General features: G+C 41.8%; 1 protein-coding gene across 2 annotated transcripts in view; it reads right to left on the reverse strand.

The window, feature by feature from the left end:
• The window catches only part of MAD1L1 (mitotic arrest deficient 1 like 1), a 751,355-nt gene that overhangs the window by 325,302 nt on the left and 411,840 nt on the right, over positions 1–14,213 (reverse strand). For both annotated transcript variants that reach the window (XM_073648135.1, XM_073648136.1), the window contains exon 15: positions 8,190–8,280. In XM_073648135.1, the coding sequence (XP_073504236.1) occupies positions 8,190–8,280 (91 nt within the window). The remainder of the gene's footprint in view (positions 1–8,189; positions 8,281–14,213) is intronic.

Raw genomic sequence — 14,213 nt, forward strand, 5'->3', positions numbered from 1 at the left:
ATCAGCTCTCCCACCCCCTGTGGAGACAATGACCCGTCTCCCACTTCCTGTAGAGATAATGACCCACTCTCCCACTTCCTGTAGAGACAATGACCCGCTCTCCCACTTCCTGTAGAGACAATGACCAGCTCTCCCACTTCCTGTGGAGACAATGACCCGTCTCCCACTACCTGTAGAGACAATGACCCGCTCTCCCACTTCCTGTAGAGACAATGACCCGCTCTCCCACTTTCTGTAAAGACAATGATGAGCTCTCCCACTTCCTGTAGAGACAATAACCAGCTCTCCCACTTCCTGTAGAGACAATAAACCCGCTCTCCCACTTCCTGTAGAGACAATAAACCCGCTCTCCCACTTCCTGTAGAGTGACAAAGACTGACCCCTCACTTACAGTGGAAAGACAAAGGCTTCCCCTCACTTCCTTTGGAGAGAAAGAAAACCGTCCCCAACCTCCTATCTGTTTCAGTGTCTCTTCTGCTAGAGATGGATTACACGTTTTAATATAGCGAATGAAACAAAATTACAAAACTAAAGTAAAATGTAAAAAACTGCAGTAGCGCTGCTGCTATAGTACGATCAGATAGGCATAGAGCCGCAATCTCAAAGCACCGTATGCCCTGGTGCAAATAATAATGAAATGATAAAAAGAAAAGAGATGCGCTGCAAACCACTCATAAAATACCAAGAGAGTGATTCCTACCTGTCTAAGAGAAAATAGTAGTCCAAATGAAGATATACGCGTGCAGCTTCCAGGGGTCCTTTGAAGAAGTCACAACTGCAACTAGAGGTGATAGACACGTGCCGGATTCTGTAGAACAAGCCGTGAGTGTTGCAGAAAATGGGTTCAAACAGCGTATTAGAGGGGATAGAGGGCTGCAGAGACTCTCAGAGATTCAAGCTTTCAGGTACAAGCAGCCATTGCACTAGGTGGATACAGGGATGAAGATCATGGGTGAGAAGGACTGCAGACAGCCTGGTAGGTGTGAAGGCCGGAAACGCGTCGGATAAGCGCTGGACTTTTTTCCCTCAGTGGAATCCCCCAGCTGTTGTGACGTCACACAGATACTAAGCGCTTGCATCCTTGATCATAAGCTGTCCTGCAGGTGTGACCGGCCGGCACACCTACCAGGCTGTCTGCAGTCCTTCTCACCCATGATCTTCATCCCTGTATCCACCTAGTGCAATGGCTGCATGTACCTGAAAGCTTGAATCTCTGAGAGTCTCTGCAGCCCTCTATCCCCTCTAATACGCTGTTTGAACCCATTTTCTGCAACACTCACGGCTTGTTCTACAGAATCCGGCACGTGTCTATCACCTCTAGTTGCAGTAGTGACTTCTTCAAAGGACCCCTGGAAGCTGCACGCGTATATCTTCATTTGGACTACCATTTTCTCTTAGACAGGTAGAAATTACAAAACTTTTTTTTTTATGTTTTTTTCAAATATGATTACCAAAAAAATCTAATTAAAAAAAAATATATACAGTACAGACCAAAAGTTTGGACACACCTTCTCATTTAAAGATTTTTCTGTATTTTCATGACTATGAAAATTGTACATTCACACTGAAAGCATCAAAACTATGAATTAACACATGTGGAGTTATATACTTAACAAAAAAGTGTGAAACAACTGAAAATATGTCTTATATTCTAGGTTCTTCAAAGTAGCCACCTTTTGCTTTGATGACTGCTTTGCACACTCTTGGCATTCTCTTGATGAGCTTCAAGAGGTAGTCACCGGAAATGGTTTTCACTTCACAGGTGTGCCCTGTCAGGTTTAATAAGTGGGATTCTTGCCTTATAAATGGGGTTGGGACCATCAGTTGTGTTGTGAAGAAGTCAGGTGGATACACAGCTGATAGTCCTACTGAATAGACTGTTAGAATTTGTATTATGGCAAGAAAAAAGCAGCTAAGTAAAGAAAACGAGTGGCCATCATTACTTTAAGAAATGAAGGTCAGTCAGTCCGAAAAATTGGGCAAACTTTGAAAGTGTCTCCAAGTGCAGTTGCAAAAACCATTAAGCGCTACAAAGAAACTGGCTCACATGAGGACCGCCCCAGGAAAGGAAGACCAAGAGTCACCTCTGCTTCTGAGGATAAGTTTATCCGAGTCACCAGCCTCAGAAATCGCAGGTTAACAGCAGCTCAGATTAGAGACCAGGTCAATGCCACACAGAGTTCTAGCAGCAGACACATCTCTTCAACAACTGTTAAGAGGAGACTTTGTGCAGCAGGCCTTCATGGTAAAATAGCTGCTAGGAAACCATTGCTAAGGACAGGCAACAAGCAGAAGAGACTTGTTTGTGCTAAAGAACACAAGGAATGGACATTAGACCAGTGGAAATCTGTGCTTTGGTCAGATGAGTCCAAATTTGAGATCTTTGGTTCCAACCACTGTGCGACGCAGAAAAGGTGAACGGATGGACTCTATATGCCTGGTTCCCACCGTGAAGCATGGAGGAGGAGGTGTGATGGGGTGGGGGGGCTTTGCTGGTTACACTGTTGGGGATTTATTCAAAATTGAAGGCATACTGAACCAGCATGGCTACCGCAGCATCTTGCAGCGGCATGCTATTCCATCCGATTTGCGTTTATCATTTATTTTTCAACAGGACAATGACCCCAAACACACCTCCAGGCTGTGTAAGGGCTATTTGACCAAGAAGGAGAGTGATGGGGTGCTACGCCAGATGACCTGGCCTCCACAGTCACCAGACCTGAACCTAATAGAGATGGTTTGGGGTGAGCTGGACCGCAGAGTGAAGGCAAAAGGGCCAACAAGTGCTAAGCATCTCTGGGAACTCCTTCAAGATTGTTGGAAGACCATTTCCGGTGACTACCTCTTGAAGCTCATCAAGAGAATGCCAAGAGTGTGCAAAGCAGTCATCAAAGCAAAAGGTGGCTACTTTGAAGAACCTAGAATATAAGGCATATTTTCAGTTGTTTCACACTTTTTTGTTAAGTATATAATTCCACATGTGTTAATTCATAGTTTTGATGCCTTCAGTGTGAATGTACAATTTTCATAGTCATGAAAATACAGAAAAATCTATAAATGAGAAGGTGTGTCCAAACTTTTGGTCTGTAATATATATATTCCCATTATCAAACCGGCAGTTGCATTTCAGGAAAAATAATGACCCTCCCTCTATCAACATAGGAACACAAATGTATACATACAGCATATATTATATATATATATATATATATATATATATATACATATACATATATATATATATATATATATATACACACACACACACACTTTTCTTTTTTTCCCCAGATATCCACATACAACCTTTCTATAAGCTTTTACATGTAACTACAGACCAGCAGTCGGATGCAATGAAACGAGATCTAAAGACCCACATTAAGTTCAACAGTGCGCCCATGTTTACCCGACAATACCAGAAGAGGAAAAAGAATCCTTTCGCAAAATCACTGCATTCCACATTCATGGCTTAAATCAAAGTTATTTCAAACATTCATTTTCTATGACTGTGAAGTTATTCACATGAGGGAAGAGAATGGGCTTCGGCAAGTGGTAGATAATGAAGAATGACTGTATATATTGTATTTGTCGATACATAAAGCACAGAGATGGAAAAGCCAAAGTGGTTCAACTTATTGAAAGTATATAAGTTATGAAGGGCGACTTCAAGAGGTTGTAGAGGATTAGAAAAACAGCTCCACACCTGTCCATGGGTTGCATTTGGTACTGCAGATCAGTTCTATTATATGGAGTCTGTCAGCATAAAATGACTGTTAGCGTGGCCATGAAGTTCAGTGCAACGTCCCACTTGCTTATTTTCTATTCACCTCTGCCATTCTCTTCCTTGACTTGTAGCTTTTGGGTATGCTAAGGGTGCAACAATCACCTGTGCTTTGTTTGAACAGTCATTTGGTGCTGACAGGCTCTCTAAAAATAACAGAGCTGAACTGTGAACCAACTCAGTCATTTTTCCAAAAATCAGACATTTTCAGTAGATAGGAGATAACTTGCATACACCACAATAGCCCTTAAAAGTGATAGTAACCCTATCTCAACACTAAAGAAAGCATAGGCTCAAAAGCTAAAATAAGAAAAAAAAAACAGCGACACTATAGTATCACGGGTGTGTCAGGTGTGACAGACAGTCGCTCTGGATCCGGCTGTAGAAGGTCAGTGCGCTTGGCATTGCAGACTCCTTCTTGATTCCCTCATCCCTGTAGTATAGTATTATTTTTCTTCCTTTAGGACCCAGCAGCGACCTCCACCTTCTGCTGCAAATTCACACACCCTTGCTGGGTTGTTAAACAGTCTCAGTTTCTCCAGAGAATCATCGGTGATAGTTCTATGTACCTCTGTGTTGGCTTGGAGCACGAGCAGTTGGCTAGTTTCTTCTCTGGTGCCCTCGGAGGACAGTTGGCGTTATCTCTCTGGTGTCTGCTCAAGCTAAGTGTATCCCCTTTGTTTGTCTACCTTGTTGTGTGGAACCTATATAAGGATGGTAGGGAAGGCAGGGTGATAGTAGATCGGCTTAGGGGTCTACACTCCCCTTTTCTCTAGTGTTTGGGCTTCCTCCCCCTCTTCCCTTTAAGCTGCACTTAGTCATTCCCTCACCTGGCGTGACATCTAGTCCACGGCCATTTCTGGATATTGCAGGTCAACCCCACCCAGTTGAAAAATTGCAATAACAGTTACAGCCTATGGGCATGAGAAGAGGAATTTCTGGGGGAAAAAATGGAAACTATCTTCTTGAAAGCCAGACCACCCCATCCAGTTTTGTTTTAGGAAGTAGATTTAAAAGTGATTTTAAGGGAAAATAATCTGCTTTAATTGAAAAACACTCCTAAAAGCAGTTGTATGGTTTCGAAAACCTATATTGTAAAATCCCTCCATGAGGGCACTCATCTGCTAGATGGAGAGGTAAATACTACTAACAGAGTCTCATACTCAGGAGGACCTGACCTGCTCATGCATTGAACAACCCTTTAATATTTTTGAGGAACAGTGTAATACCTAACTTCCCCTGCGGTGGCACTGCAGGAGAATTCAACACTTGGTGCCAGGTTCACGCACAGATCTGATCGCCGGGATCTAGCATTTTTGGGAGATCTTTCTAAATAAAAAAATGGTTGCCCTAACAAAAGAGAAAACTGGAAGATAAATTAACTAGCGGTATACCCTAATTAAATATTAGCTAATACCAAGTAATACTGGTTATTACATTATGGTGGTCCATGGTGCAAAAGCCTGTTGTCATACAGAGCCTGGATTACAAGCACACAATTATTCTATGGAGAGGACTGTCAACAAGATCCCATTGAACTCAACAGTGCTGCTTATTACAATATCATTTTAAGTACAGGAGCACAGATTAATGAGACGGGTCACGAAAGTAAAGGATAGTCTCTCGTGAATAAATTAAGTAGTGTGACCTCTCCTCCCGAGTGTTTAAATGAGCAATTAAAAGCAATTTATCACTGCAATATTCCTATGGCATCTTTAATGTATGGCAGAGGTTGTCGGCATAATGGTACCCATTTATAAAATTGCTAAGGTAACGCTTTAAGTTTGTCTGAAATAGATTTTTTTTTGTCTACACAAAGCCTTTGTGTATTTCCTCTACTTCACATGTATAAATATAGATGGCTTTCGACTGAAGCCAGAAATGTGTCAATGTCTACAATGTAGTGAAAAAAGATCAGTATTTTTCCAGAGGTTTAAAGAGCCACTGTCAGTAAAAATGGTACACTGTGGCGGTATCCAACTGAAAAGGACATGAGGGAGGAGCATCCTGAAGAGAGGTGTGTTCTCCCTGATGTCCTTTTCAGTTGGATACAGGCAAGAGTCACAGTCGAAATGTATATGACCAAAATAATAAAGCAATCATAAGAATTTTAATAGGACACCCATGGGGTATCGATGTACCTCAAATTTACAATTTTTGCCCATATTTAAATTAAGAATTAAAAGTGATGGTCTCATTTTGGCTCTTTAGGCGCACACTGCTCCCTCTCGTCCTGGCTTCATGCTAGCTCCTAAGTGTTGACACACAGTACAGCGGACATATAGGTACCTTATTAGCATATAGTGGATGTAGACTTAATTAAATGGAGAGCAAGTCAGAAATAATAATGACATACTCTGCATCTTACTTTAGGTGGGAACGGGTTAATGCTGATCGCTTCCATCGTTATATATCTCTTTAGGTCCCAGCTGCTGTGATTGGGCTGGGAATTGGACACCCCTTCCTTCCACAGGAGGTAGCAGACTTCGCTTTCAAATATCCGACATCACGCGTGTGGCTGCGGCTATTGCTTTGCGCCCACATCTCCTTACTCCTTTTTACTCCCTGGTGATCCAGATAATTATCTGCAAACCACCTCTTCCCAGAGGAACAGAAATGGGGTCTCATAATTCCGCTATTGGAAGAATCCATCCTAGAAGTAAATATTAACCCACTTTAGAGCCTTGCCCCATGACTTAGGATATAAAGCCAAAAAGAACAAAATCCTCAATTAACAGAATGTTTGGGGGTTATTGCTCCTCATCAGTGCAAAGTAAAAGACTGGCCTGGGGGGTGCTGTGAAGCCTTTGATGGGGATATAACAGACCCAAAACTGCATTTGACACAGTATGATTATGTGTTTGATTGAGATAATTATTTTTCTCATTTTGTGAAGCCGGCAGAGAACTAGGATGCCAATTAATTATTTGAAATCACTTTCCTTTTTTTTATCATGGGATATTCAGACTTTTTTGTGCCAAATTCATCAAAATAGAGCAAGCGGTTCAAGAATTTGGTGCAAAATAAAATAACGCTATTTTTCTCTTTAACGAGTTTAGAATTTTTTAGCACAGATTCACACATTAGTCTTCAACTATGCTAAAATAAAAAAAAATCGGTTAGAAACCTTACTCCAGGCAGAGACTAGAGTGAGATACGCCCCCCCCCCCCCCCAAAAAAAAGTGACTTTTCCAAACGTATTGTGAATCTAAAACATCTGTAGAGGTCAAACAAAAAAATTACTCAAATGCTACTTAAAAAATGGTGCAAACTTAGAGAAAAATACGCAAATACTAAAACCACTATAAAGGAGCAGAAAACTGGAGAAATAGCAATGATTAATAGGGGGTATGGGTGTATCCAATGACTAGTCTAAAGTGGCTTCTCCCCGCCCAACTCCAGTTGACTGACAGGTGTCTCCCAATGTGTGCACATAGGGAGAGGCCTGTCAGCTGTGGGGAGAGGAACAGGAAGAAGCCACTGGGGACATGTGTCGAACTAGTCAACCGCGACCCACACAGTCCCCAGATGGCTTTTCAATGTATGTCTTCTCTGAAATCCACAGCGTTTCAGAGTAAAACTTACCTGGCTGCAATCATGCAGATCAAAGGTGGACATATCATTATGCAACCAATGGCCTAAGAGGTAAGGGGTGTCACTACCACTTCCAAAGTGAGTGGAATTGTGCATTTTTATGAGACATTGGACTGCAGAGAGACCAAATATTTTTCTTGTACAGGGACACTTTACTGCCTGCTTTCTGCCCCTGGTGATATATGCTGCCCGTGGTTCGGGCAGCATGAATCTGGCGATAGGTTCCCTTGAAAATTAATGCTTGTAATCAGCCATGCCTTGGTGCTGAAACTATTGGCATGAAGCAGCAAACATGCTGCAAGTCCAGAGGCATCCAAATCAGATTCCTGCTTTGCACTGAGGAGGGGCAACATCCTGAAACAAGTTTCTGCAAATATAGTTTTCAGTTTGGCTTCTTATCCTAAGTCATGTGGCAAGGCTTGTTAAAGGGTCGATATTGACTTTTAGGATTACTATGATCAATAGATGGCAACAGACATCAAGGAGGCTATTTACATATTTAAATTCCCAGAGGAGCATTGCATGGCCAATCAGTCTCCTTACGTCCACAAGGAGAAACGTTCTCCCTTAGACCCCCAGTCCAGAGGCATGGCACTCCTTTTTGCATCAGCGTTTGTGACAGCAGGTACCATTGTAAGTTGCTGTAAGCAGACTCCAGAGAGCGTGAACATTATAACATTATTTGTGTATGGCCTCCTTCTCCAGCTGCCAGTCAGCATTACTCCATATTTGAGAGTAATGACAGCGTTTGATGGCCAAAGACCCAAGTGTCAAGAGGATCTGATTACAAAGGCACAAAAGCCTCTGCCTTACTTACCTGAAGACTCAGTCTCTCCAGCCTCATCTCCAGGATTTTATTCGCCTCCTCTAACCGGCCACGTTCGGCTTCAAGCTCCTCAATTTTCAACCTGCAAGACAAGCAGAGCATGGAGAATACAATATGAAGTGACATGTTTGGAATAATAACACACTACGGGGCATTTCCATTTCTGCAGTCCTCTCCCTGCAGACTGTTTGCCGCCATTACTAGACTAGAACTGAAGATTCTTCCTTTATCCCACTGTCGTGTCAGATCGGGGCTGCTCTGATCATGGCAGCTAATAAACATTTGATTTAAATGCTGTAATAAAGCATTAAATATTAGTCAATGATATTGAGGCAGACCACACAAGTGTACAAATAAAAAAAAAAATTACACATTTTTTTTGCGCTTTGTGTTACCCATTTATGTTTCTCCAAATACATTAAATTGATTTCTTATTTTACAGTAATCAGGTTATTTTTATGCTGCGGAGACGCTTAGCCCTGAAAACAGAATATTATCATTGCTGTCTAGGCCGGAGATGCACAACACTATCATGCGATTAGGGGTCCAAGGCCAGGGTCACAGCGTGGCCAATTTAAAGAAAAAAAAAAAAAAACAGCACAGAAGTTCACGTAATCCGACATGGTCAATTAATAAAAAACTTTTATTATTTAATTATCCTCCAAGAATTGCAAAGTTACAATTTTTTGTAATATACTTATCTTATTTTGCTTCCTTCTCTTCCAAACGCACGTTGTTTCAATACCAGCTCATGCACCTTTAGAAGCTGCTTGCAACTGCTGCTGAAAATGCTCCTTTAGAATCTGCTTGCAACTGCTGCTGAACATGAATCCATACACTATATTCAGACAGTCTATATACAGGACTTTCCCTCTCTGCTCACCTTCCTCCTACTCAGAGGATTGCCTATTCAAAGCTTGTTAGAAAATAGTGTATGGATTGTTGCGAGCAGCAGTTAAAAGCAGTTTCTAAAGGAACATGAACTGGTAATTTCAACAGTATGGCAGCATCAAGTTTGGGCGTGAAGGAAGCAAAATAGGATAATGAAGTATATTACAAAAATCATAATTTTGCCTGGAGAATAATTTAAAAAAAAAATTTGTTACTTTCTAAAACAGCAATTCCATTTTATAAAGTGATGCCAAGTAGCGAAGATATGCCATTATTCAAGAATTTGGTACAGGTCTGACCTCTTGGTCCCTAATGATCAGGAGAATAAGTGCTGGTGTAGTCCACCAGTAAAGGGACCATAGCGCTACACCAGTGATTCAGTCTCATTATTCCAGGCTATATTTGAGGCAGAAGTCAATGTGTTTTGGGGTTGAACAACACCCTACATCATGCCAAATTACAGCTTTCCACGATATCCAAGCTCATCGCAAAGCATGGTGGGCAGCTGGAGGCTAGGGCAGCATGTGGCTTTAGGTGACCTCCCTGTGGCCCCTGGTAGCACGATTTTACTTCAGCACTATGTGTACTACTTCATCTTCAGGCCTGAGACCTCTTTAGTGGGGTTATTCTCATCATAATACATTTAAAATTTGCAAATTGCTTTAGAAAAGCAAGAAAATTTGCAATTTACCTCTTATTAAAAATCCTCTCTGTACTCAAGAAAGGATACATTTTTCATTTAATTGTGTCTAATTTACAGGCCAACTGTGCAAGACTATCAGCAGTGGCCAGTCTCCTAGGTAAGAGGCGCAGTGTTTACAAGATTCTTCCAATTGAGCTTGCAAGTGCCGCTTGCTCTGAATGTGGTGGGATCACTGAATCCAGACAGCTTACTGGCTCCTGTGCTCCTCCGATGCTGCAGAGGTTAAAATTCTGAATTAAGAGGGACTCTTTTCCATTTTATGCAAGGCCTATTTGGTACTCCATCCTTTCATTGCAATATTTTTGTGACGCTGGTGGGTGTGGATCCACTTGCGCCACGAGCCGGGATTACCCTGGAGGGGCGGAACTAAGCAATTACCTGGTTTTCGCTAGAGCCTCTGATGGTGAGATTAGGCTTGTCACCAGGTACCACTCCAGGGCAGTCCCCGGGACTGCAGCAGCTGACCCAAGCGTCAGAGGTACGGGTATGCGGTACAGGAGGGCACAGACAAAACGTGGTCAGACGGTTTGAGGTCATGGCAGGCAGCACAGGATCAGAAGTTATGGCCGAAGTCAGGAGCAGAGAGGTCAGGCAGGATGGGAAAGCTATCCGGGTCATTAATGTGAAGTAGAATACAGGAGGATGCATGCACATTGGCCTACAGAGCAGAGCAAAGAGTGGTGGGTGGAGCAACCTAAAATAGGATCTGTTGGCAAGAGATAGGCCTGGGAACCAAACCTCTGCAGGACACAGCAGGGTTAGATTCCTACAGGCTAGATGGTTTCCACATGCAGCAGCAGCAACACAGAGGAGTTCAAGAAGAAACAAGTTCAGGGGTAAGGCCTCCTGCAAGGAGAAACGGCACAGTGAGTGGGGCGGCTCTGAGGATACATGCTAGTTGCAACAGTGACAATTTGTTTTAATATATTTGAAATAAAGATGAACACTTTTTGGATTTCTATGTTGGACTTTCTTAGCAATTGAGGATTTTTTAGATCGGGAAAGACTCTTCTAGTTTCTCACCTCTAATACGGATATAATGGTTATTAATACTTGGCACTGCTTTACTGTTTAGTTAAAAAAAAAAGAAGGAAAGTGAGCATAGTAGTAACAAATAACAGATGGGCGCCTTCTATTTTAGTGTGCCAAATGCCATCTGCAGCATCAAATATTTTTTTCCAATGTATGATGTATTTAAGCTGTGCTCTGCTTCTAAAGCATATGTCAGCAATCTGATCTCCATTATTTACTACACCCGGCGCGTTTCACTTTCAGGTTTATCCATCAGCCATGTTTTTGCAGATTGAATCAAAGCTTTGCTAAAGAGTTAAATAGTCCATGTACATTCAGATAACGCTCATTTCATTGAAAAGGAGATATATACCAGTAGATAATTTGCAAATTACTTAATTTAAAAATATATATCCTACCCCTCAAAAAAAATCACTATGTCTGACTTGTTGTCTGCTGCCTGTTGTCAAGTGTAATCCGTCTGTAGCAGCAAAGACGCGGAGAAGGACTGCAGGTCTGTGACTCTCGGCTCTGGCTATCCTTCTGTCAAACTGCATACAGACTTTTCAGTTCAGGCATTAGACAACATAGTTACCAACACTGGTGTTTGCTATTTAGGGGCCCTTAAGTCTCTCTCCTTGTTCCATCCAGCACTGCCTCAATTCAGTACAAAAAAATCCATTTGTGGTCTGGTTTTTGGTAAACCTCCCCTCTTTGTCAAGTAACCCCGCAAATTTGCAGTGATTGTTTCTGAAAAATCTGGACAGTCTTAGCTAATTCAGGACAGTTGCAGGTAATCTGCAAGCTGGGAAGGGAAAGTTTGAATGCCTATAGTGCTGGCAAAATGCTGGTTAAAAGGAAGCACCCACTGAGAAATAGTGGATGGCATGTTACAACCATACTTGCAACCTTGAAGAAGTGGTTTTCCGGGAGTTGAAAGTGTTTGGCCCCTTTTTTGGAAGCCACACCCTCCAAGCCCCATTAGATGCTGGGGCTTCATCTAATGACAGAGTATCTCAGCATCAGGCCTAACAAAAATACTGGTTTCCTGGAAGATTAGATTGTGCCTGGGGGATTTGACAGCTTTTTCGGGAGTGTTGAAAGTCTTTCCTTTTTCTGGTGAGAGCTGGCAAGTATGAAATTAACCAAAATTTTTGAAAGTATTTTAAAAATGGCCGCAGATCTGTGCAAACTATCTTACTTGTGTGCCCCAGAACAACAGCATAAAAAGGTTAGTCTTTGTTTTAGTATAACCATGTGATCATCTGTAGTCCATAGCTGACCATTTAAAGGGAATCTGTTAGCAGGTATTTTCTATGTAATCTGAGAGCAGCATCACGTAGGGGCAGTCACCCTGATTTCAGCGATGTGTCACTTACTGGGCTGTGCTTTTGTTGGACTAAAATCAGTGTTTTATCAGCAGGAGATTATCACTACAGGACTAGGTGCCTCCTGGTCTAACCACGCCCCCACCATTGTTTAGCCAATCAGTGGTGTGGGCGGGGTTATGCAGAGCTCATCATTCTGATTTGCAGCAGAGAAAACTGTGATTCTATTCAAACTGCTGCACCCATTAAACTAAGTGATACATCGCTGGAATCAGGGTCTCTGTCCCTACATCATGCTTCTGTCAGATTACATAGCAAAAACCTTCAGACAGATTCCCTTTAAGAAATGCACAAGGAAATCACTCTGCGGCAAAGCATTGATAATGATAAATCAAGTTACACGTGCATGGACGGGTTAAGCCAATGTACATGACAATGACATGAGAGGTCAATATACCGCAAACACGTCAGCTCTATACGGTTTATTTATTATACTTTTCACTTTATCACTGCGTTTTAGTTGAACTGAAAGGGAGTTGTGCTTTCTCCAAGCCCTTTAATAGAGTGTCGGTAGGCAGCATAAATCTTAGCGCCCACCTATGGTCATCGGGGCGAGGGTGCTTCCTGCAATCGTTAATCACAATTAGAGAAAATCAAGCTTTGCCTCCAATGTTTTCTGGACTTTTACCCCTGCGGTAACAAAGTAAGCCGTCTCTCTGCACTTTCCATTACGCGAGCTACAGAATGAAGGAAATCCAATTTGTGCATGTAGGGAGGCAGCGTGACAGATGTGCAGAAGGACACGATATTATCAAGTTCCATCACCTTCTTGGAAGTGGCCATCAAAAAAAAAAAAAACAGGCAGCTTTACTAAGAAAATGAGTGTAAATTGGACAAAGAACCTATGAAAAAAAAAAACTTTAGGATGTAAGAAAGCATTGTGCATGGATGAAATAATACTAATGAAAAGTAAGGAAAATAGTGTGTGATGTACAGTGTAGAAATGTTAGGAGCTTCCAACGCATGGCGGGTATCAGGTAGAGTATCCAATTATATATTTTATGTGGCGATTTTCGGAGCATTTTTGGCGAGGTTTTCAGGATCCCAAATTTCAGCTTTGCTTCCACCACAGAAGCATGAACACTGGTCTCCAATGCAAGACATATGTTCATGAAAAAATACACATTACAAATGTAAGGGGGGCGAAGTGAATTGGTCTGGAATAGTTTACCTAAGACACTGGCAGTGTATTGAGTTTGTAGGACACTGTTTCTGTTCACACTTGAATACTTTCAATCTCACACCTGGGTCAACCAATGTTTACATTGTACACATCACTAATTTAATTAAACTGTACTAATCCAAACTGCCATCTCAGGTAAGCAAGACAAGATGGAAAACTTGGGAAAATCACAACAATAAATGGGTTTCACATTTTGCTGTGTTTTTAGTGAAAAAAAGCAAGTACAGCAGTAAGTTCACACCAGGCATTTTTTCAGCGTTTTTTGCACCACTCATTGCTTTCAATGGGTGAAAAATGCTGAAAAAGCACTGGAAGAAGTGACATGCTCTATTGTGCAAAAAAACATGCAAAGCACAAAATACTGAGGACAAAAAAAACAATAACACTATAAACTCAGTGCTGGACCTGGGGAAGATGAGTTTCCTTTTTTTAAAACAACTGCAACCTGTGGAACCAGTGTTTTTTCCAAAACCATAAAACCCCTTTAAGCCTAAGATGATGGATAATTGATGGAAAAGATTATTAAATGCATATCGTCGTGTAGATTTTTTATCGGCAGTATTACAGCACATTCTCTCAGGCACAATAGTAGACTTGTGTAGACGCAGGGTTAATGATTTACCAGTTAAAGGGGAAAAAAACGAGGGCTGGTCTTGCTACAGGCGCTATCTCATCAGTCTGTCAAGGGACAAGTTCTGGTGACTTAAATTTGATGTAATAGGGCAGGGAACATCGTCCTTTCACACCGCATTACCTGGAGACGGCTGTCATAATGATGAGTGCACCCACCAAATGGAAAAGGGACAGGATACGGGGAAAGAAAAGGTCTCTAATTTATA

This window comes from Phyllobates terribilis, unplaced genomic scaffold (assembly GCF_046119375.1).
Source record: "Phyllobates terribilis strain yellow unplaced genomic scaffold, ASM4611937v1 Scaffold_9__5_contigs__length_417890890, whole genome shotgun sequence".
In the NCBI taxonomy this organism is placed as follows: domain Eukaryota; kingdom Metazoa; phylum Chordata; class Amphibia; order Anura; family Dendrobatidae; genus Phyllobates; species Phyllobates terribilis.